Here is a 22,806-nt window from a genome sequence, read left to right on the forward strand (position 1 = left end):
CAATGCAATGGCAACATAATGGACAGATGGTAACAACTAATTTGAAAAAAAAAGAGAAAGGCATCTGTCATAGTCCTGCCTCCTAAATTCTGCTGTCCTAGGCACGTGCCCCCAGGTGACTAGTGACAAATATGTCATGGGTCTGTAGAGTCTACCTAAGATCTGCTAAAGTTGTAACAGACCTCTGCAGAGTCCCGCAAGACCTGCTTATAGGGTAGGCTCTCTCAGCCACTGGTCCAGTCATTGTATGGTTGCCACCAAAGTGTGTTGTGCCACAGCCTAGACATTGAGTAACTGCTTGGCAGATATCTTGAATAGAAATGTTGTCTGAAAGTTTCTGTGATAAATAATTACATTGGAGTTTCCCTTGAATCATTTAGTACTATTTTATTTCTGGAACACTCATGTCTCACAGCCCGAGGTAATTTTTTGTCTAAGTTTACTGGGTATTTGTTGATTCTATACAGAATCCTTTCTTTCTCTGCATCATGAAAGATTTCGATTTTCCTTACATACTTCTGTAATAAGATGAGAATATGCAAGGGAATAAATCAGTTTTAGTGCATATGAAATGTAGTAGTTCTTGTAATGAACTGCATAGTCTCAGTCTGTGTCCCTTTGTCTTTATCTCACTATTGCCTTTCTTCCAGGTCCTCCTCTGAGGTTGATGGATGGTGAAACAAAGAAAGAGGGGCGTGTGGAGATTTATCTCAATGGTCAGTGGGGGACAATCTGTGATGATGGATGGACCGATAAGGATGCGTCTGTTGTGTGTCGGCAACTTGGCTACAAGTAAGTCCAGTACAGAAAATGTAGTACTTCCTTGACAGACAATATATTTCCAGATGGCAGCAGGAGGTTTTCATGTTTCTGGAATTTGTACGGTAACAATTAGGGATGAGCGAATCAACTTCGAATGAAGCATCCGAAGTCGGTTCGCATAAAACTTCTTTTGAATAATGTATGGATCAAGCACAGCGTACAGTATTAGACTGTATTGGCTCCTATTAGCCGAAGTTATAACTTTGCGAAGTCTCGCGAGACTTGGGATAATAACTTCATAGATTGATTTCTACTGTAAAAAAATATTTCCCGAACTCGGGTTCGGTTCCAAGGTACCACTAGGAACCGAACCTGAGTTCGGGAAATGTTTTTTCACAGTAGAAATCAATTTATGAAGTTATTACCCGAAGTCTTGCGAGACTTCACAAAGTTATAACTTCGGCTCATAGGAGCCAATAAATTCTAATACTGTACAGAGCGCTCGCTCCATACATTATTCAAACCACGTTTTATGCAAATCGACTTCGGACGTTTCATTTGAAGTCTATTAGCTCATTCCTAGTAATAATCATAAATTACTATACATGTGGAAATAGATTTGTAGAAACCAGTGTCAATGCAACTGAGACCTTAAAATGCCAAAGCTTATTGTTTAAATCATGTTTTTATGTCTAACATAATGTTAAAGAATTTTTGATAGTTTTTTTTATTTTCCATGTAAATATTTATATTTAAACTAAAACCATAAAATCCTAAAATTTTCGCACTGGACACTAAGCTTAATAATAGGAGCCACTTCTTGGTCTGTACAGATCACTTTACTGCTGTTATCTGCTTATCTGTCATTCTAATCCTGCCTGTAATGATATCCCCTCTATGTATGGATAAGACAGGATACATCATTCACAGTAGATGATTTTCAAATCTTATCTATTCTTTCCTTGTACAATGACCTCTGCACGGGACACAGAACATGCCTAGAAAACTCTCCCATAAGGTCCTCTCCTGACCATTGTGTCTGTGGCCCATAGGGCTGGCGTAAAGCAATTTTCCTAATGCTTTGTAAATGCTTAGAACAGCTCAGGCAAGATGGCAGTCCCCATAATCATGTTCAGTAAATAGAATAAAAAATCTGTAATCAGATAATAAAATCAGATTAGAAAAAAAGGATACAATTGTATCAAAACTGATACGTTATCCCACTAGCTTATCTCACTAACTTAGTTTAATTATGTGCAAAGCTTCTAAAGTTTAAGGCCCCTTTCACACAGACGTCACCGATTTGGTCCGGATGCGCCGTGGGAAACACGCGCAAGTGTTTTCAGTCAGTTTTGGGTGCGATTGCGTTGCGTTAAGTTTTTTTCCGCGTGAGTGCAAAGCGTTTAAATGCGTTTTGCATGTGTGTGATAAAAAAACTGAATGTGGTACCCAGACCCGAACCTGGACTTCTTCACTGAAGTTCGTGTTTGGGTTCAGTGTTCTGTAGATTTTATTATTTTCCATTATAACATGGTTATAATGGAAAATAATAGCATTCTTAATACAGAATGCTAAGTAAAATGTCCTTTGAAGTTAAAAAATAATAAAAAAAATTACTCACCTCATTCACTTGATGGCGCAGCCGTTATCGTCTTCCTTCTTCTTCTTGCAGGACCTGCAAAAGGACCTGCACTGACGTCAGCGCAGGTTCTTTTTGCAGGTCCTGCAAGAAGAAGAAAAAAGTGTTGAGCGCGGTGACGTCAGCGCAGGTCTTTTTGCAGGTCCTGCAAGAAGAAGAAAGAAGACGATAACGGCTGCGCGATCAAGTGAATGAGGTGAGTAATTTGTTTTATTATTTTTTACTGACAACAAGCAAAGATCTACAGTTGCAAGAAAAAGTATGTGAACCCTTTGGAACTATATGGATTTCTGCACAAATTGGTCATAAAAGGTGATCTGATCTTCATCTAATTCACAACAATAGACAATCACAGTCTGCTTAAACTAAAAACACAGAAAGAATTAAATGTTACCATGTTTTTATTGAACACACCATGTAAATATTCACAGTGCAGGTGGAAAAAGTATGCGAACCCTTGGATTTAATAACTGGTTGAACCTCCTTTGGCAGCAATAACTTCAACCAAACGTTTCCTGTAGTTGCAGATCAGACGCGCACAACGGTCAGGAGTAATACTTGACCATTCCTCTTTACAGAACTGTTTCAGTTCAGCAATATTCTTGGGTTGTCTGGTGTGAATCGCTTTCTTGAGGTCATGCCAAAGCATCTCAATCGGGTTGAGGTCAGGACTCTGACTGGGCCACTCCAGAAGGCGTATTTTATTCTGTTTAAGCCATTCTGTTGTTGATTTACTTCTATGCTTTGGGTCGTTGTCCTGTTGCAACACCCATTTTCTGTTGAGCTTCAGCTGGTGGACAGATGGCCTTAAGTTATCCTGCAAAATGTCTTGATAAACTTGGGAATTCATTTTTCCTTCGATGATAGCAATCCGTCCAGGCCCTGATGCAGCAAAGCAGCCCCTACCACCATACTTCACAGTTGGGATGAGGTTTTGATGTTGGTGTGCTGTGCCTCTTTTTTTCCACACATAGTGTTGTGTGTTTCTTCCAAACAACTCAACTTTGGTTTCATCTGTCCACAGAATATTTTGCCAGTACTGCTGTGGAACATCCAGCTGCTCTTGTGCAAACTGTAAACGTGCAGCAATGTTTTTTTTGGACAGCAGTGGCTTCCTCTGTTGTATCCTCCCATGAAATCCATTCTTGTTTAGTGTTTTACGTATTGTAGATTCGCTAACAGGGATGTTAGCATATGCCAGAGACTTTTGTAAGTCTTTAGCTGACATTCTAGGATTCTTCTTCACCTCATTGAGCAGTCTGCGCTGTGCTCTTGCAGTCATCTTTACAGGATAGCCACTCCTAGAGAGAGTAGCAGCAGTGCTGAACTTTCTCCATTTATAGACAATTTGTCTTACCGTGGACTGATGAACAGCAGGGCTTTTGGAGATACTTTTATAACCCTTTCCAGCTTTATGCAAGTCATCAATTCTTAATCGTAGGTCTTCTGAGAGCTCTTTTGTGCGAGGCATCATTCACATCAGGCAATGCTTCTTGTGAAAAGCAAACCCAGAACTGGTGTGTGTTTTTATAGGGCAGGGCAGCTGTAACCAACACCTCCAATCTCATCTCATTGATTGGACTCCAGTTAGCTGACACCTCACTCCAATTAGCTCTTAGAGATGTCATTAGTCTAGGGGTTCACATACTTTTTCCACCTGCACTGTGAATGTTTACACAGTGTGTTCAATAAAAACATAGTAACATTTAATTCTTTGTGTGTTATTAGTTTAAGCAGACTGTGATTGTTTATTGTTGTGACTTAGATGAAGATCAGATCACATTTTATGACCAATTTGTGCAGAAATCCATATCATTCCAAAGGGTTCACATACTTTTTCTTGCAACTGTATATAATTTATTTATTTTTTATAACTTTCTATTTTACAAGAAATGATGGAGAAGAACCATTGCTTTGCTACACAGAGAAAGTTTTGACCCCTGAATCATCTTCGCCAGATCAGTTGTGAAGCATTCTGTCAATTACATTGTCATGGTCCATTGTGCGTCACTTCAATTATATAGCTATAAAACCAAACTTTTTACATCTTATAAAGTTGTATTCTCTGTTTGTCTCCTAAAAATGTGAATAATGAAGTGTGAAAATATAGCTTTTCTTCCCACTTCATAGCTGATAGAAAACACAGGCATCAGGGATTTTATTCATAGATGCTTCATACTTAAAGGGAATACAGCCCTCCCCAGACAGCACTGTGCATTTCAATACTCTTTCCATACACGCACTTTGGGTTATTACTGCAAATAAGCATTGTTAAGTCAGACGTGCACAAAAATTTTCTGGACTGCAATCAATTGCTGCAGGATGGAAACTATTTTAATAAAAGGATATCCCCCTCCATCCAACCTTGAGAAGGGTTACTGCAGACTGAAGCTTGTTTCCTGCGGCCAACAATGTCATTATATGTAACTGAGAGGACGTGAATGGCCTAAATCACATTAAAGGACTGTCTTACAAATTAGAAAAGACCCATTAAGACGCTAAATATATCAAGATATTTCAGTGCAGCCAGGCATTACGTAAGCTCATACACATTATCTGATGTATTACATCATGTCTGGAGACTGGCTACATGATATGACAATATTTAGACAGTTGAAGGCATGAGTGAAATCCGGAGATGATAAGATGTTGACTTGGTAGACACTGAACGCAATAGATGTCAAAGGGCTATTGTATGGGAAAATGCAATAAATCTTATTCTGCGACGCTACTGGGGTTTACAGAGGCTTCAATAATTTCACTGTGCATATTATTCATTATGAAATGTTACAGTTTATCCTAATATTTTAATAATAATAAGCATTATTTATACATTTGGCCTATTTATAGTACAACCAAAAGTAGCATCACCATTGATATTTGGCCTCCCATATGGATTTATTCTAGCTTTGTGATCTAATGTTATGTCGTTTGTGCTGTGCAAATTCATATACCGTATTTAACCCCTCCCCGCTCAGTGACATACTATTACCTCACCGAGTGTAGATAGTTAATGCTCAGTGCTGTAATAGTATGTCATGGTGATGGCACAAGCTCAGGAGCTGGGTCTGCACCATCACTTGCTGTTGGCGGCTGTGTTATACACCTGGTACTTGGCTGTTCCCGTCGGGATCTGAGAAATTAAAGGAAGAAAGCTCCCTCTGTGCTCTGAAAGACACCCAGTGAATGTTAGCTAATGGCCTTCTCAAAGCCCCCAGGCCTGCCATGTCCTGTCTGCTGTTACACTCTATTTAGTGTAATGCAGAAGTATTTCAGTGTACAGGGAGTGCAGAATTATTAGGCAAGTTGTATTTTTGAGGATTCATTTTATTATTGAACAACAACCATGTTCTCAATGAACCCAAAAAACTCATTAATATCAAAGCTGAATATTTTTGGAAGTAGTTTTTAGTTTGTTTTTAGTTTTAGCTATTTTAGGGGGATATCTGTGTGTGCAGGTGACTATTACTGTGCATAATTATTAGGCAACTTAACAAAAAACAAATATATACCCATTTCAATTATTTATTTTTACCAGTGAAACCAATATAACATCTCAACATTCACAAATATACATTTCTGACATTCAAAAACAAAACATAAACAAATCAGTGACCAATAACCTTTCTTTGCAAGGACACTCAAAAGCCTGCCATCCATGGATTCTGTCAGTGTTTTGATCTGTTCACCATCAACATTGCGTGCAGCAGCAACCACAGCCTCCCAGACACTGTTCAGAGAGGTGTACTGTTTTCCCTCCTTGTAAATCTCACATTTGATGATGGACCACAGGTTCTCAATGGGGTTCAGATCAGGTGAACAAGGAGGCCATGTCATTAGATTTTCTTCTTTTATACCCTTTCTTGCCAGCCACGCTGTGGAGTACTTGGACGCGTGTGATGGAGCATTGTCCTGCATGAAAATCATGTTTTTCTTGAAGGATGCAGACTTCTTCCTGTACCACTGCTTGAAGAAGGTGTCTTCCAGAAACTGGCAGTAGGACTGAGAGTTGAGCTTGACTCCATCCTCAACCCGAAAAGGCCCCACAAGCTCATCTTTGATGATACCAGCCCAAACCAGTACTCCACCTCCACCTTGCTGGCGTCTGAGTCGGACTGGAGCTCTCTGCCCTTTACCAATCCAGCCACGGGCCCATCCATCTGGCCCATCAAGACTCACTCTCATTTCATCAGTCCATAAAACCTTAGAAAAATCAGTCTTGAGATATTTCTTGGCCCAGTCTTGACGTTTCAGCTTGTGTGTCTTGTTCAGTGGTGGTCGTCTTTCAGCCTTTCTTACCTTGGCCATGTCTCTGAGTATTGCACACCTTGTGCTTTTGGGCACTCCAGTGATGTTGCAGCTCTGAAATATGGCCAAACTGGTGGCAAGTGGCATCTTGGCAACTGCACGCTTGACTTTTCTCAGTTCATGGGCAGTTATTTTGCGCCTTGGTTTTTCCACACGCTTCTTACGACCCTGTTGACTATTTTGAATGAAACGCTTGATTGTTCGATGATCACGCTTCAGAAGCTTTGCAATTTTAAGAGTGCTGCATCCCTCTGCAAGATATCTCACTATTTTTGACTTTTCTGAGCCTGTCAAGTCCTTCTTTTGACCCATTTTGCCAAAGGAAAGGACGTTGCCTAATAATTATGCACACCTAATATAGGGTGTTGATGTCATTAGACCACACCCCTTCTCATTACAGAGATGCACATCACCTAATATGCTTAATTGGTAGTAGGCTTTCGAGCCTATACAGCTTGGAGTAAGACAACATGCATAAAGAGGATGATGTGGTCAAAATACTCATTTGCCTAATAATTCTGCACGCAGTGTATAAGTCTCCCATGAAGTGGCGTAGCTAGAAATCACTGGGCCCCACAGCAAATTTTTGAATGGGGCCCCCCTCCCTCAATCCCTTCTTTTCATGCCGCTCCCATTCCTGTAGCTAGTAAAGATCGCTCTCTCAGACCAGGCCCGGCAGCTGTTCCATCCGTTTTCTACACTGTCTATACTGTCACTGTATATAATTTCATTGTGTAATACTGTTGAGGGGGCCCTGACACAATCTTTTAGTCCTCCTCCTCCTGGATGGGCCCCTTCTGGTTCAGGGCCCCAAAGCAGCCGCTTCCCCTATAGCTACGCCCCTGCTCCCATGGGACTAAAGCATATGAAAAACACATGAATAATGTTTCTTAAAAAATATCTAAAAGTATTTTTCTCTCTACAGTATACACAAAATTGGCATAATCATATTTGTAACAATCTGATTTATTAAGTTATCCTATTATTTAACCTGCAAAATGAACACCGTAAATAATCCTCAGTGCCAGAATTGTTGGGTTTTATTGGTCACACAGCCTCGCCCCTAGAAAATTTGTTAAGAATGTATCTAATGTTTGCACGTATCCCAAAATGGTATCTAATGGAAAAATGCATTGGTGATGTGCTGGTATACGTGTGACAGCTGCAGTCAATCACTGTCCTCAGCATTGGGCCTCATGCACACGACCGTTTTTCGGGTCCACATCCGATCCGCAGTTTTTGCGGCTCGGGTGCGGACCCATTCACTTCAATGTTCTGTCTGCATCCATTGCTCCGTTCCGTGGCCCAGCAAAAAAATATATAGCATGTCCTATTCTTGTCCGTTTTGCAGACAAGAATAGGCATTTCCACAATGGGCCGCCCGTTCCGTTCTGCAAATTGCGGAAGGCACACGGGCGGCTTCCGTTTTTTTTTGCGGATCCGCGGTTTGTTTGCGGACCGCAAAAAACGGCATGGTCGTGTGCATGTAGCCTTAGACTGCCGAATACATTGATCGGCTGCAGTAGTCACAGATTCGAAGTCCATTCGCTCAAAACTTCGTTTGAATGCTGTATGGAGATTCGTCTCTGTGCAGCATTCAACGGCAGGCTTGTTGCTTTGGCTCTCATCTCACATCCTAAGCCCCCTGCTCGAGTTCTTAATTAGAAAATACTGGAGGAGGAGGATGACAGAAGAAGGCAGCACTGGCCACCTCAGAAGGGAAACTTCTAGGGCAATATTTTGTGTTGCACTGTGGTATTTGGTTCTTCTGAGGCAGTATAAAAAGTCTTACATAACCCAAAAATGTTATCAATAAAAGACTGCAGCTCGCATTGCAAAAATAGAAGCCTCACACAGTCTCATAGGCAGAAATATCAAAAATATTGGTGTCAGCAAAATAAAGGTAATGTGTTATTATTACTGCACAGTAAATGCCGTAAAAATGAAACCCATTTTTTCCAGCTTCTATTACATTGTATGTAATATTAAAAGGTGTCAATAGAATGTACAGCATGTCCTAAAAATAAAAAAGTCCTTATATGGGTAGATGAATTGAAAAATAAAAAAGTTATGGCTATTGAAAGGCAGGGATTAAAAGATGAAAATGCAAAAACTGAAAATGGCTGCAGGTGGAAGAGGTTAAAACTCCCATTCTAGCGACTGATGAGGGCCCCAGCAGTGGGTGCTCCAGTAATCAGTCTGTATCAGCTATCCTGCCATTTGTGGCCATACTCCTTTAACTCTAGTGCCCTTTTACAGGAATTATATTCATGTCTTCACAGTCATGGCAGGTTTTCAGCATCAGACAGGTACATTTTCGTGAACGTACCATTATGAGGCAGTGATGGTTTATAGGCAACTGTCCATCAATCATCAAACAGCAAACTTTTCAGTCCAAATTGCATCCTCTTTCTTTAGCTGACTGAATAAATTTGGAGGAGTGGAATTCACTCAAGCTCCACAAACAGAGTATAAGTAGTAAATCACCATGAGACGGGTGGAAACACTTTATAGCAGAGGGGACTAAGAAGAAAGACAACGTGGAATGGAAGGAGGAAGTGGGAGAGCATCAGTGCTTGTCAGGATGGAGCAGATTGCACCTCTTCCTCCATCTATAGCGAGGACATACTTGTCAGCTGGCGGGTGGGCCGCCTAGCCAAATTATTTAAAGAAGAAATGTCAGCTCCTTCACATGTCTTCTTTCGTAAACATTTGTATTCTTCATGAAATAGTATGCCGGGAGCATATTTTCTTCTTGTTGTGCAGTTCTCTGCTATTCCGCTAAGATAGTTTTGAATACATTAACAACTAGGCGTTATCAAATGAAAGGGTGTGTACCACATACTCTGACACTGTCCAATCAGTGGTGCCAGATTGCGTGTGGGCACACCCCTTTGACAAAGAGAATAATAACACCATTCTGTCCCCCAATAAGAAGGTTAATCACCTGACTTGTACGGTACAATTTATTGGAAGAATTTTACAATTCAGAAGGCATCCTACTGCTAAATACAGCAGTTTTAGCAGTTGGAGAGGAGCTGAAAAATATTTCCATCTTGTCACACAAAGACTGTATAATTATGTCATAGTCGTTACAATATTTGACAGACAGCATGCAGCTAGGGTACACTGCTTTAACCCGTCTGCCAGTGACTGCCAGTTGTGATCAGAGAAGTTTTGTAAAATTCGATTCGGCTGCTCCCCAAATTTTACAAAAAAAATCGTCACAAACTGCATTTCTTTGTAGGTAGTGGGTGCAATGACAGTGAGCAGCGATTGCACCAATCCCCGTCATTTTACCCTTCAGATGCCTTATTGATTGCTGATAGCGGCACCCAAGTTTAATATTAAAGCAGGGATCAGCAACCTTCGGCTTTCCAGCTGCTGTGAAACTACAACTCCCAGCATACACACTTCTTTCATCTCCCATAAAAGTTAAAGGAGGATTCTGAGAGTTGTAGTTTCAGATCAGCTGGAGTGCCAGAGGTTGCTGATCCCTGTACTAAAGTATATAATTTAAAAAAATAAAATCATACTTACTTCATCTATTTGATCGCGAAGACCCGGCTGCCGCCATCTTGATTGAAGATCCAGAGTAAAATCTTGCGCGGCCTGTGATGATGTTATCACGTTGGCCGCTGTGGTGGCACATGGGATTATGCATGGGATCTTCAATTAAGATGGTGGCAGCCGGCTCTTCATGTTCAAACGGATGAGGTATGTTTTTTAATCTTTTTTAACCCATTTCAGGGAAAATCAATTCGTTACCATGAAGCACACGGAAAACCGGCTTTTTTAATCTAATTTCCCCTGAAATTCAGATCGAAGTCACTTAACACTAACTGCCAGTATGCAGTGGTCACTAATGGGCCTTAGGCTAGGCCACCACCTTTTTTGGCACTGCACGTGTCTCTCAGGCAGCAGAGAGTGGGGTCACAGCTTTTAAATGAGAGCCAGGCAACTGCTCTAATAGCCCAGATTGGCAGAAGCACTATCTGGGCCATTTAACCTCTTAGATACCGCAGTTAAGAATGTGAATGTGATCGCGGGGTGCTGATACATTTGCATGGCAGCCTGGTGCCTAATGAAGGCCCCAGGCCTACCTGCTGTATATTTATATCAGGCTGCACATAAGCAGTACAGTGCATTATAGAAGCAATCAAAACATCGCCTTTCAGAGTCCACTTTTGGCACTAGTAAAAGGTTAAAAAGAGTAAAATAAAGTTGTATTAAATAAAAAACTAAATAAAAATACACCTATTTTCCTAAAAAAAGACATTTCAATGGAGAGAAATTCAGAAATAAAATCCCCAACACATATTTGGTATTGCTGTATCCGACCTGCACTACACAATTACCATGTCATTTATCCTGTACAATGAAAGCCATAAAAACAAAAACAAATGAAAAAGTCATTCTGCAAAAATCGAGCCCTCACATAGCTCTATAGAACGAAAAATAAAACTATATGCATTTGGTATCGCTGTAATCATATTCTCCCAGAGAGTAAAATAATCAGGTTATTTATGCTGAAAAATGTATAATGTAAAAACTCACTGGCAGTATTGCTGTTTTTTCCCATCCCCCATAAAAGAGTTTATAAAAGTCAATAAATAAGTACTGTATGTGTACACCAAGATGGTGCCATCAAACTTAGCTGTTTGCTGTTGGAATGTGACGATGAAGTAATGAAAAAAAAAATGCTTGGTCTCTAAGGCCTAAAACACGCTGGTCATTAAGCGGTTAAGGGTGTCTGGTAAAGATTGATGAATTCTGGTCACACAAGTTGCTTTCTGTCATTGTCTCTCAATGGCACTGTCCACTTCTCTACTTTTCCCTCTTATTCATCTTGTGCCAACCTTTCTGCTTTATGGCCTTTCTGAGAGCAGTATGTAGAGGCAAGTATCAACATCAATGCAACTCTAATTCTTTTTCTCCCTAGAATTTTAATCCATCTTCCTATCGTTCTAACATTTTACAATATTTTCTACTAGGAACGATAAACAGCAATGGTAAGGTTGGCAAATGCACAGGTGTCCTTTAAAATGTAATTTATAAATTGAATGCATTTCTGCCATTGGCTCTGAAGAAGGTAATTGCTTGGAAAGTTCTACTAGAGGATAAAAAAGCATAAGAACCAAATGTGTTCATTAATTGGTGTGTTGTAATTAAAGGGGTTGTCCGGGTTTAGAGCTGAACCTGGACATACCTCAATTTTCACCCCGGCAGCCCCCCTGACTTGAGCATCGGAGCAGTTCATTTAGCGCAGGGCAAAGGCATTTTTTGGAGATCCGGTGACGTACTGGGCTCTCCATGGGGCTGCCAGGAAGCCCAGTGACGTCACCGGCACTGATGGGTGGGATTTAGCGCTGCCCTAGCCAGTAAAACAGCTAGGGCAGCGCTAAAGCCCGCCCATCAGAGCCGGTGACGTCACCGTGCACACTGCCGGGCGGAAGTTTCCGCCTGACAGTGTGTTATGATAAACAAAAGAACGATTTAGCGCAGGGCAAGGGAGCGCATCGAAGCATGAGATGCTCTGATGCTAGCCTCAAGGGGGCTGTCTGGGTGAAAATAAGGGTATGTCCGGGTTCAGCTCTGAACCCGGACAACCCCTAGCAACTTATCTCACAATTAATATTCATCAATGATGTAATAAACCATTCTAAGCTCATTAGTAATGACATTTGAAAGCATAGATTTTCTCATTCAGATAACTTCTGTCCATTCTCCCTGTCATTGAGTTGAATTGCAATGGAAGGCCAGTTTCACTCAAGAGTAATATGAGCACTCACATGTGAACTAATATACAGCATCATAAGGACCTATGGTTAGCATCTTAGCTGAAATCATTTCTAACGTGTATTCCTTCTACTGTAAGTAAAGCAATGAATATATCTGAATTATCACTCCATTATATACAGTATCTGTAATCCCTGATAATGAACTATTACTATTTCAGAGGTCCTGCAAAGGCCAGGAACATGGCTTATTTTGGAGAAGGTAAAGGGCCGATTCATGTGGATAATGTTAAATGTACCGGAAATGAAAGATCCTTGGCAGACTGTATCAAGGAAGATATTGGAAAGCACAACTGTCGTCATAGTGAAGATGCCGGAGTGATCTGTGATTATTTAAGCAAGAAAACGACAGCTGTAGGACTTAAAGGTGGGTTCTTCTTAACGTTAGGCCTTTCTTGGGACCTGGCATGGGATGTATGAAATGAGACCTACTGCACTCATAGATCTGATCCTTAAAGGGGTTGTCTCACTTCAGCAAATTGCATTTATCATGTAGACAAAGGTAATACAAGGCACTTACTAATGCATTGTGATTGTCCATATTGCTTCCTTTGCTGGCTGCATTCATTTTTCCATCACATTATACACTGCTCGTTTACATGGTTACAACCACTCTACAATCCATCAGTGGTGGTCGTGCTTGCACACTACGGGAAAAAGCGGCGGCCTCTCTGGTAGACGGGACCGCAGGGGTGCATATAGGCCGGTGCTTTTTCCTATATTGTGTGCAAGATCTGCCGCAGCTGCTGGTTTGCAGGGTGGTCATAACCATGGAAAAAGGCAGTGAAAAATGTGATGAAAAAAATCAATCCAGCCACAAAGGAAGCAATATGGACAATCACAATATATTAGTATCTTATACTAACTTTGTGTACATGATAAATGCCATTTGCTGAAGTGAGACAACCCCATTAAGGATAAAAGTACAGTACTCAATCCTATATGAATAAAGTAATACCTAAAAACAAGTACAAAAAGTAAAGAAAAGTTCAAACACAATCTAAATCTTGTGTTATTATGTACAACCATACAAAATGAATATACATATTACAGAAACAATAGGAAAATAGCATGGTCCATTTGATTTTTGTGGCATGCAAGAAGATAGGAGAAAAGCTCATTAACATCAGAGCAAAGTATTATAAATGTACCTTCTATTTTTGATGAGAGCAAAAGCACCTTCCTACATCTCTCAACCAAATGGAAATGTTTTTTTATTAAAAATGGCCCTGTCTTTTCTCTCTGTGCCTATAAGAAGTCCACAGGCAAATGAGTTCACTGTGTCTAGAGGAAGGTCAGAAAATTCATTTACTTGACATTCTCCTTAGTCACAGCCACAGCTGTTCTGCTGAAGCCTGTGGAGTGAAGAAACAAGAAGATATATTATTAACAGCCTCAATCAGAGAGAAGTAGGCAACTGCCAAGTTACAGTACCAATTAAGACTTGGGGGATGCTATGGGTGCCGTTGCTAAGCAATGATCCTATTTTCTTAGGAGAAATGAAGTTTTGCAGATCTTAGATTTCTGCAAACAATAGAACTCCGAGGACAGAAGAAGCCATTCAGTTCACAGCATAAATAATTATCAGACTTTACAATTTCACAGTTAGTCGTAACGTGTAGAAAGTTGGAGAAACCAATTTAATTGTCATGGGAAAGATTTCTATGACAATATAGGCACACAACTTATCCAGAACTATGGACTTTATGCCCAATATGTATGACCCTAATGCTGATCAGTGTTCCCTTACATGTTCCTCTGTCATCCTTTACGTCCTAGTTAGCATGCTTTCTTTCTGGATTTTCAGTTGGCCAACCATGCTATTTGACAGTAGATGTATTAGATTGTCACTAATGTACCCTGGATGCCCAGTCTCTCTCTTTTTCGGATATTACCTCCTGGTGCATTAGGATAGTTCACTACCACTTAGAGTTGAGCGAATTTATTGAAGTTTGTTTTGTGTCCAAATTTTATAAAAAATAAGTTGATTTGAGTCAGAATAGACTCTACATGAATCAAAGTTTCTCCAATTGCACTGAATATTGGTATATAACATCCTCTAGTCTCCTAGTGCTCAGATTTTCTATTTTACAAAAATGTTATTTTTTTATTATTAATTTTTTACACATTTTTGCTCTTTCGCTCCCCCTTCCCCATGCTCCTAAAGGCATTGACATCAATAACAAATTATGTGAGACTGACATATATAGCTATCGGTAAACTTGTGTTAAATAGCATGTTTAAAATCACACTGCGCAGTCATGTGTTATTCGTTTTTATATTAGAAATCTTCAAAAAATTGGAAAGACACATGGTGTTATAGGAAAAAAATAGTGGCTTGTTTGGACTAAGTGTTCGAAAAATTATGTCTCAACAGGAGCAGGTCCCTGCCCCTGTTTATACACACACACACACTTTGTCCTTCACAGCAGCCCGCCCCTTGACATTGAGTTTCACAGCACCCCACTCCCTTGACAGTGACCTCCTCAGGGACCCGCCTCCTTAACAGTGACCTCCACAGTACCCCGCTGCCTTAACAGTGACCTCACAGTACCCTGCTGCCTTAACAGTGACCTCCACAGCAGTTTCCCCTTTAATAGTGGACCCTGCCCCCTTAACAGTGACTTTCACAGTGTTTGCCCCTTTAAAAGTGACCTCCACAGTGGCCTGCCCCCTTAACAGTAACATCCCCAGTGAACGCCTCTTTAACAATGACCTCCACAGTGCCCGCCCCTTTAAAAGTAACCACAGCACCCTGCCCCTTTAATGCTATGGCTACATTTTGTCTCAACAATTTTTATAATGATAGGCTATGGTGTCGCACTGCGACATGTGACATGCTGCGTCTGTAACACGACATGGATGTTTCTGCGTCCATGTCACATGTCGCAGTGCAACACAATAGACTATAAAAATTGTTGCGCGACATTGGTGCGACATCAATGTCGCGCGACACATGTGGCAGTGTAGTTGTGCCCTATGTGTCGTGCGACTTATTGTCACGTGACACGTGTCGTCGTGTAGCCCTAGCCTGAAACTGACCTACAGCAGTGAAGAAAAATGGCTGGTTTGTTATGGAAACCTGGAGTAAAACTGTGTGTATGTGGAGACTAAGGGCCTGCGAGCTTCTATTGGCTGATAAGGGACATGTGACCGTGTGTATGGCAGTCGGGATTTGAAGAGAAAGACTTGCAGGCTTGTATTGGCAGGTCATTTTTTGGGAATATCTCAGGAACGGTACGTCCTAGAGAGCTGAGACCCCCACAAGATTTCTCTCCAGGTAGCGAGGAATGTGTATACCAAGTTGGTTGCATTTTTAAAAGATCGTGGAACATACATACACACATATTTACGTCCTTCTTTTTATATATATATATATATATAGATAGAATAGATAGAAAGTACACCCTGCTATATAAGTAATTTTGTGCTTCATAATTGAATCTTTTTCAGTTTTACCTCATAATAACACCCAGAAATGTGTGTCACTTTCACACTGAGAAGCCTCTTCTCATAGCGTTGTCATGTGCAGGCCGTCTCCTCTCTGATATAAACAAGAGACTGGAGAGCAATGGGTTAGATCGGGCAGAAAGTGGAGGGCTGCTTTACATGCTGCTATCTCCTGAATGGTAGCAGCTAGAAACATGCAACATACAATAATGACAGCTAAAGGCCAAGCAACAGAGAAGAAATCACTGTTAGAAATCGAGAATAATTGCGGGTAAAAACTGCTTTTACTTTCAGCTTCATTCACTGCATCGCGATTTCTCTCGGTGATATCTTCCCCTGTACTGAACATATTGCTGTCATTCTGGTCGACATGACTTTGTTTCCGTCCTGCTTAACGGAAACCAAACAGGTCCCTTATGCTTGCCCATAGACTTCTATTAGGACGGCGCAAAAAGGAATGCCTCTTAAAGGCTTCCATTTTGCATTCCATCTGGCCATTTCATTATATTCCGTTATAAATGAAACCTATAACGGAATGGCATACCGGTAGTGTGAACCCACCCTAAGGCTGATTTATTATTCAGTTTGATAAAAGAGGCCTAGTTGTGTCAGAACGATGGTGTTCTCCCTGGAACAGCGAATGCTCATTGTGGAAGGCTATGTGTGAAGCAGATCGATTAAGGAAATGCAAGAGACTTTTGCTGACAAGTACCCAGGAACCAAACCACCAGCTAAACGTTGTATTTAGAGTCTGGTTCGGAAATGGCATCAAACTGGCTCCGTTGCAAGCATGAACAAACCGAGGCCTCCATCGATCAGGACAGCTAAAGTTGTGCATGCAATTGAGTAGCGGATTGCAAGTAATCCCCAAAAAACAACTCAAAGACTATCTTAGCAAGTTGATGTATCATGAACGACGGGTCAGCGAGTGCTGAAATCTCTGAACCTGAAACCGCACTGAATATTGTGTGTGCAGGAACTGAAAGAGTCTGACAAAGCTAAACACCTACATTACTGGACTTAGTGATGACTATGATTGTAACAGACATTTGGACCCATTGCTATACTTCATGATGGGCAAAGCTTGGTTTCATTTATTAGTTAACATAAATTCCCAGAATACGAGGTCCTGTTCTGCTGAAAATCCCCACAACCAGAAAATTGGCGTCTGTGTGCAGTGTCAGGAACACGAATAGTGTGCCCAATTTCCATTCAAATCAACCGTGAATACTGCAATTTACCTGGACATCTTTGAACAGTTTTACAACCAGCAAACACCAGAAGAAAAAATGTCCTGCTTTTTTTAACAAGATAGGGCAACATACCACACTTCAGGGAACTCACTGGCACGGGTTAATGAATTGTTGACGGAGGAGCGAATTATGAGCAAGGGGTTATGGCCACCATGTTCCCACATGTGATTTTTATCTGTGGGGAAATTTCAAACAGAAAGTATCCGTTGACAATCCCCATACCCTGGATGAACTGAAGGAACACATCACAAAGACTATCTGTAACATCACTGTTGAAGAGCTGCAAGCAGTATCAGCCAACGTGCCCAAAGATGCATAGATGTGAACAGGGACCAGTTTCAGTATCTTTTGTGACTTGTGGGTAATTAAAAAAAACAGTCCACTTGCTCGTTCATCTTTTCATACTATCACTGGAGGTGGCTACTTTTTCATGGGCCCACCCTGTACAATGCAGAATGGTGTTTTGCCTTGTTCTGCACAGGCACTTCCCTGCCTTCTGCCTCCCTGATTGGCCGATCCAGGCTGTCTGTCCACCTCTAAGCCAATCAAGACAACCCCTCTCCTCTTCCTCCCTGTGTCATGTGACCAGACCACCCTTCTTTTTCCTCCCTCAAGGTTTTGCCCACCAACATAGACAGTAAAATTTATTTATCTGAAAGGAACTAAAAAATCTTCAAATCCTTTTCGCGGATGAATTTTTGTGAAATTTGTAACAAATCTAGTTTGCTTTGAACCGATTCGTTCATCCTTACGACCACTGCTAACTATACCCATACCCTACCACTACTCTCTCTAAGCTGTGCACTCTGGAAATGAAATTCAAAACTCCAAACCTAGCAAATAGACACAGGGTTGCTCTTGTGCTCATCAACCTCATCAGAAGTTCTATTATTATTAGAGTTGAGCGAACACCTGGATGTTCGGGTTCGAGAAGTTCGGCCGAACTTCCCGGAAATGTTCGGGTTCGGGATCCGAACCCGACCCGAACTTCGTCCCGAACCCCATTAAAGTCAATGGGGACCCGAACTTTTGGGCACTAAAAAGGCTGTAAAACAGCCCAGGAAAGAGCTAGAGGGCTGCAAAAGGCAGCAACATGTAGGTAAATCCCCTGCAAACAAATGTGAATAGGGAAATGAATTAAAATAAAAATAAAAAAAATAAAAATTAACCAATATCAATTGGACAGAGGTCCCATAGCAGAGAATCTGGCTTCACGTCAGCAGAGAATCAGTCTTTTCATGCCATAGCAGAGAATTTGGCTTTATGTCAGCAGAGAATCAGTCTCTTCATGCCATAGCAGAGAATCTGGCTTCATGTCAGCACAGAATCAGTCTTCATGTCATAGCAGAGAATCAGGCTTCACGTCACCCACCACTGGAACAGGCCACTGTCACACATTTAGGCCCCGGCACCCAGACAGAGGAGAGGTTCGTTCAACTTTGGGTTACCCCGCAATATAATGGTAAAATGAAAATAAAAATAGGATTGAATGAGGAAGTGCCCTGGAGTAGAATAATATATTTTTAAGGGGAGGTAGTTAATATCTAATCTGCACAAGGGATGGACAGGTCCTGTGGGATCCATGCCTGGTTCATTTTTATGAACGTCAGCTTGTCCACATTGGCTGTAGACAGGCGGCTGCGTTTGTCTGTAATGACGCCCCCTGCCGTGCTGAATACACGTTCAGACAAAACGCTGGCCGCCGGGCAGGCCAGCACCTCCAAGGCATAAAAGGCTAGCTCTGGCCACGTGGACAATTTGGAGACCCAGAAGTTGAATGGGGCCGAACCATCAGTCAGTACGTGGAGGGGTGTGCACAGGTACTGTTCCACCATGTTAGTGAAATGTTGCCTCCTGCTAACACGTTCCGTATCAGATGGTGGTGCAGTTAGCTGTGGCGTGGTGACAAAACTTTTCCACATCTCTGCCATGCTAACCCTGCCCTCAGAGGAGCTGGTCGTGACACAGCTGCGTTGGCGACCTCTTGCTCCTCCTGTGCCTTCGCCTTGGGCTTCCACTGGTTCCCCTGTGACATTTGGGAATGCTCTCAGTAGCGCGTCTACCAATGTGCGCTTGTACTCGCGCATCTTCCTATCACGCTCCAGTGTAGGAAGTAAGGTGGGCACATTGTCTTTGTACCGGGGATCCAGCAGGGTGGCAACCCAGTAGTCCGCACACGTTAAAATGTGGGCAACTCTGCTGTCGTTGCGCAGGCACTGCAGCATGTAGTCGCTCATGTGTGCCAGGCTGCCCAGAGGTAAGGACAAGCTGTCCTCTGTGGGAGGCGTATCGTCATCGTCCTGTGTTTCCCCCCAGCCACGCACCAGTGATGGGCCCAAGCTGCTTTGGGTGCCACCCCGCTGTGAACATGCTTCATCCTCATCCTTCTCCACCTCCTCCTCATCCTCGTCCTCCTCGTCCTCCTCGTCCTCCAGTAGTGGGCCCTGTCTGGCCAAATTTGTACCTGGCCTCTGCTGTTGCAAAAAACCTCCCTCTGAGTCACTTCTAAGAGACTGGCCTGAAAGTGCTAAAAATTACCCCTCTTCCTCCTCTTCCTCCTGGGCCACCTCCTCTTCCATCATCGCCCTAAGTGTTTTCTCAAGGAGACATAGAAGTGGTATTGTAACGCTGATAACGGCGTCATCGCCACTGGCCATGTCGGTGGAGTACTCAAAACAGCGCAACAGGGCACACAGGTCTCGTATGGAGGCCCAGTCATTGGTGGTGAAGTGGGGCTGATCCGCAGTGCGACTGACCCATGCGTGCTGCAGCTGAAACTCCACTATGGCCTGCTGCTGCTCGCACAGTCTGTCCAGCATGTGCAAGGTGGAGTTCCACCTGGTGGGCACGTCGCATATGAGGTGGTGAGCGGGAAGGCCGAAGTTACGCTGTAGCGCAGACAGGCGAGCAGCGGCAGGGTGTGAACGCCTGAAGCGCGAACAGACGGCCCGCACTTTATGCAGCAGCTCTGACATGTCAGGGTAGTTGCGAATGAATTTCTGCACCACCAAATTCAGCACATGCGCCAGGCAAAAGATGTGCGTCAAACCGGCTAGTCCCAGAGCTGCAACGAGATTTCGCCCATTATCGCACACCACCAGGCCGGGCTTGAGGCTCACCGGCAGCAACCACTCGTCGGTCTGTTGTTCTATACCCCGCCACAACTCCTGTGCGGTGTGGGGCCTGTCCCCCAAACATATGAGTTTCAGAACGGCCTGCTGACGTTTACCCCGGGCTGTGCTGAAGTTGGTGGTGAAGGTGTGTGGCTGACTGGATGAGCAGGTGGAAGAAGAGGAGGAGGAAGCTGAGTAGGAGGAGGAGGAGACAGGAGGCAAAGAATGTTGCCCTGCGATCCTTGGCGGCGGAAGGACGTGCGCCAAACAGCTCTCCGCCTGGGGCCCAGCCGCCACTACATTTACCCAGTGTGCAGTTAGGGAGATATAGCGTCCCTGGCCGTGCCTACTGGTCCACGTATCTGTGGTTAGGTGGACCTTGCCACAGATGGCGTTGCGCAGTGCACACTTGATTTTATCGGACACTTGGTTGTGCAGGGAAGGAACGGCTCTCTTGGAGAAGTAGTGCTGGCTGGGAACAACATACTGTGGGACAGCAAGCGACATGAGCTGTTTGAAGCTGTGTGTGTCCACCAGCCTAAATGACAGCATTTCATAGGCCAGTAGTTTAGAAATGCTGGCATTCAGGACCAGGGATCGAGGGTGGCTAGGTGGGAATTTACGCTTTCTCTCAAATGTTTGTGAAATGGAGAGCTGAACGCTGCCGTGTGACATGGTTGAGATGCTTGGTGATGCAGGTGGTGGTGTTGGTGGTACATCCCATGTTTGCTGGGCGGCAGGTGCCAACGTTCCTCCAGAGGCGGAGGAAGAGGCCGAGGCGGCGGCAGCAGCAGAAGAGGCCGAGGCGGCAGCAGCAGAAGAGGTAGCAGGGGGAGCCTGAGTGACTTCTTTGTTTTTAAGGTGTTTACTCCACTGCAGTTCATGCTTTGCATGCAGGTGCCTGGTCATGCAGGTTGTGCTAAGGTTCAGAACGTTAATGCCTCGCTTCAGGCTCTGATGGCACAGCGTGCAAACCACTCGGGTCTTGTCGTCAGCACATTGTTTAAAGAAGTGCCATGCCAGGGAACTCCTTGAAGCTGCCTTTGGGGTGCTCGGTCCCAGATGGCGGCGGTCAGTAGCAGGCGGAGTCTCTTGGCGGCGGGTGTTCTGATTTTGCCCACTGCTCCCTCTTTTGCTACACTGTTGGCTCGGTCTCACCACTGCCTCTTCCTCTGAACTGTGAAAGTCAGTGGCACGACCTTCATTCCATGTGGGGTCTAGGACCTCATCGTCCCATGCATCGTCTTCCACCCAGTCTTGATCCCTGACCTCCTGTTCAGTCTGCACACTGCAGAAAGACGCAGCAGTTGGCACCTGTGTTTCGTCATCATCAGAGACGTGCTGAGGTGGTATTCCCATGTCCTCATTATCAGGAAATATAAGTGGTTGTGCGTTAGTGCATTCTATCTCTTCTACCCCTGGGGAAGGGCTAGGTGGATGCCCTTGGGAAACCCTGGCAGCAGAGTCTTCAAACAGCATAAGAGACTGCTGCATAACTTGAGGCTCAGACAGTTTCCCTGATATGCATGGGGGTGATGTGACAGACTGATGGGCTTGGTTTTCATGCGCCATCTGTGCGCTTTCTGCAGAAGACTGGGTGGGAAATAATGTGAACGTGCTGGATGCACTGTCGGCCACCCAATTGACTAATGCCTGTACCTGCTCAGGCCTTACCATCCTTAGAATGGCATTGGGCCCCACCAAATATCCCTGTAAATTCTGGCGGCTACTGGGACCTGAGGTAGTTGGTACACTAGGACGTGTGGCTGTGGCAGAACGGCCACGTCCTCTCCCAGCACTAGAGGGTCCACTAACACCACCACGACCATGTCCACGTCCGCGTCCCTTACTAGTTGTTTTCCTCATTGTTACCGTTCACCACAATAAGAAAAATATTATTCGGGCCAATGTATTTAATTAAAATTCAGGCCTTTACAGACACCTAACACTGTCTGGCTATCTATTTAGGTACCGTATTACACTAATACAGGCACACAAGTAATGACAGATTTGGTTGAATATAAATGTGAGGCCTATTTTTTACGCGCTGTGTGACAGATATACCTTTAATCACAGAATTAAACTTGTATCTGCACGGTAGCGTGTGTGTTGTTTTTCAGAATGACACTATCAGCACCTTGAATCTAAGATATCCTTTTTGGGATAGATTTAAAGTAGGCCTGATATAACAGAAACTACTAATTTTGAGAATGGCAAATTTGGGAATAGTTTTTCAACCCAGAACAAAAACTGTGCTTTTACGGTCACTAAATATAACTTGACCAGCTAAAACAGTACAGATTTGGTTGAATATAAATGTGAGGCCTATTTTTTACGCGCTGTGTGACAGATATACCTTTAATCACAGAATTAGACTTGTATCTGCACGGTAGCGTGTGTGTTAAGTTTTTCAGAATGTCACTATCAGCACCTTGAATCTAAGATATCCTTTTTGGGATAGATTTAAAGTAGGCCTGATATAG

The 22,806-nt window shown here is 43.1% G+C and overlaps 1 protein-coding gene across 2 annotated transcripts in view; it reads left to right on the top strand.

Annotated features, from left to right (window-relative positions):
• The window catches only part of PRSS12 (serine protease 12), a 200,405-nt gene that overhangs the window by 152,589 nt on the left and 25,010 nt on the right, over positions 1-22,806 (top strand). For both annotated transcript variants that reach the window (XM_040418279.1, XM_040418280.1), the window contains 2 exons: positions 651-792; positions 12,669-12,874. In XM_040418279.1, the coding sequence (XP_040274213.1) occupies positions 651-792; positions 12,669-12,874 (348 nt within the window). The remainder of the gene's footprint in view (positions 1-650; positions 793-12,668; positions 12,875-22,806) is intronic.

The sequence above is a fragment of the Bufo bufo genome, chromosome 2, assembly GCF_905171765.1.
Source record: "Bufo bufo chromosome 2, aBufBuf1.1, whole genome shotgun sequence".
Lineage (NCBI taxonomy): Eukaryota > Metazoa > Chordata > Amphibia > Anura > Bufonidae > Bufo > Bufo bufo.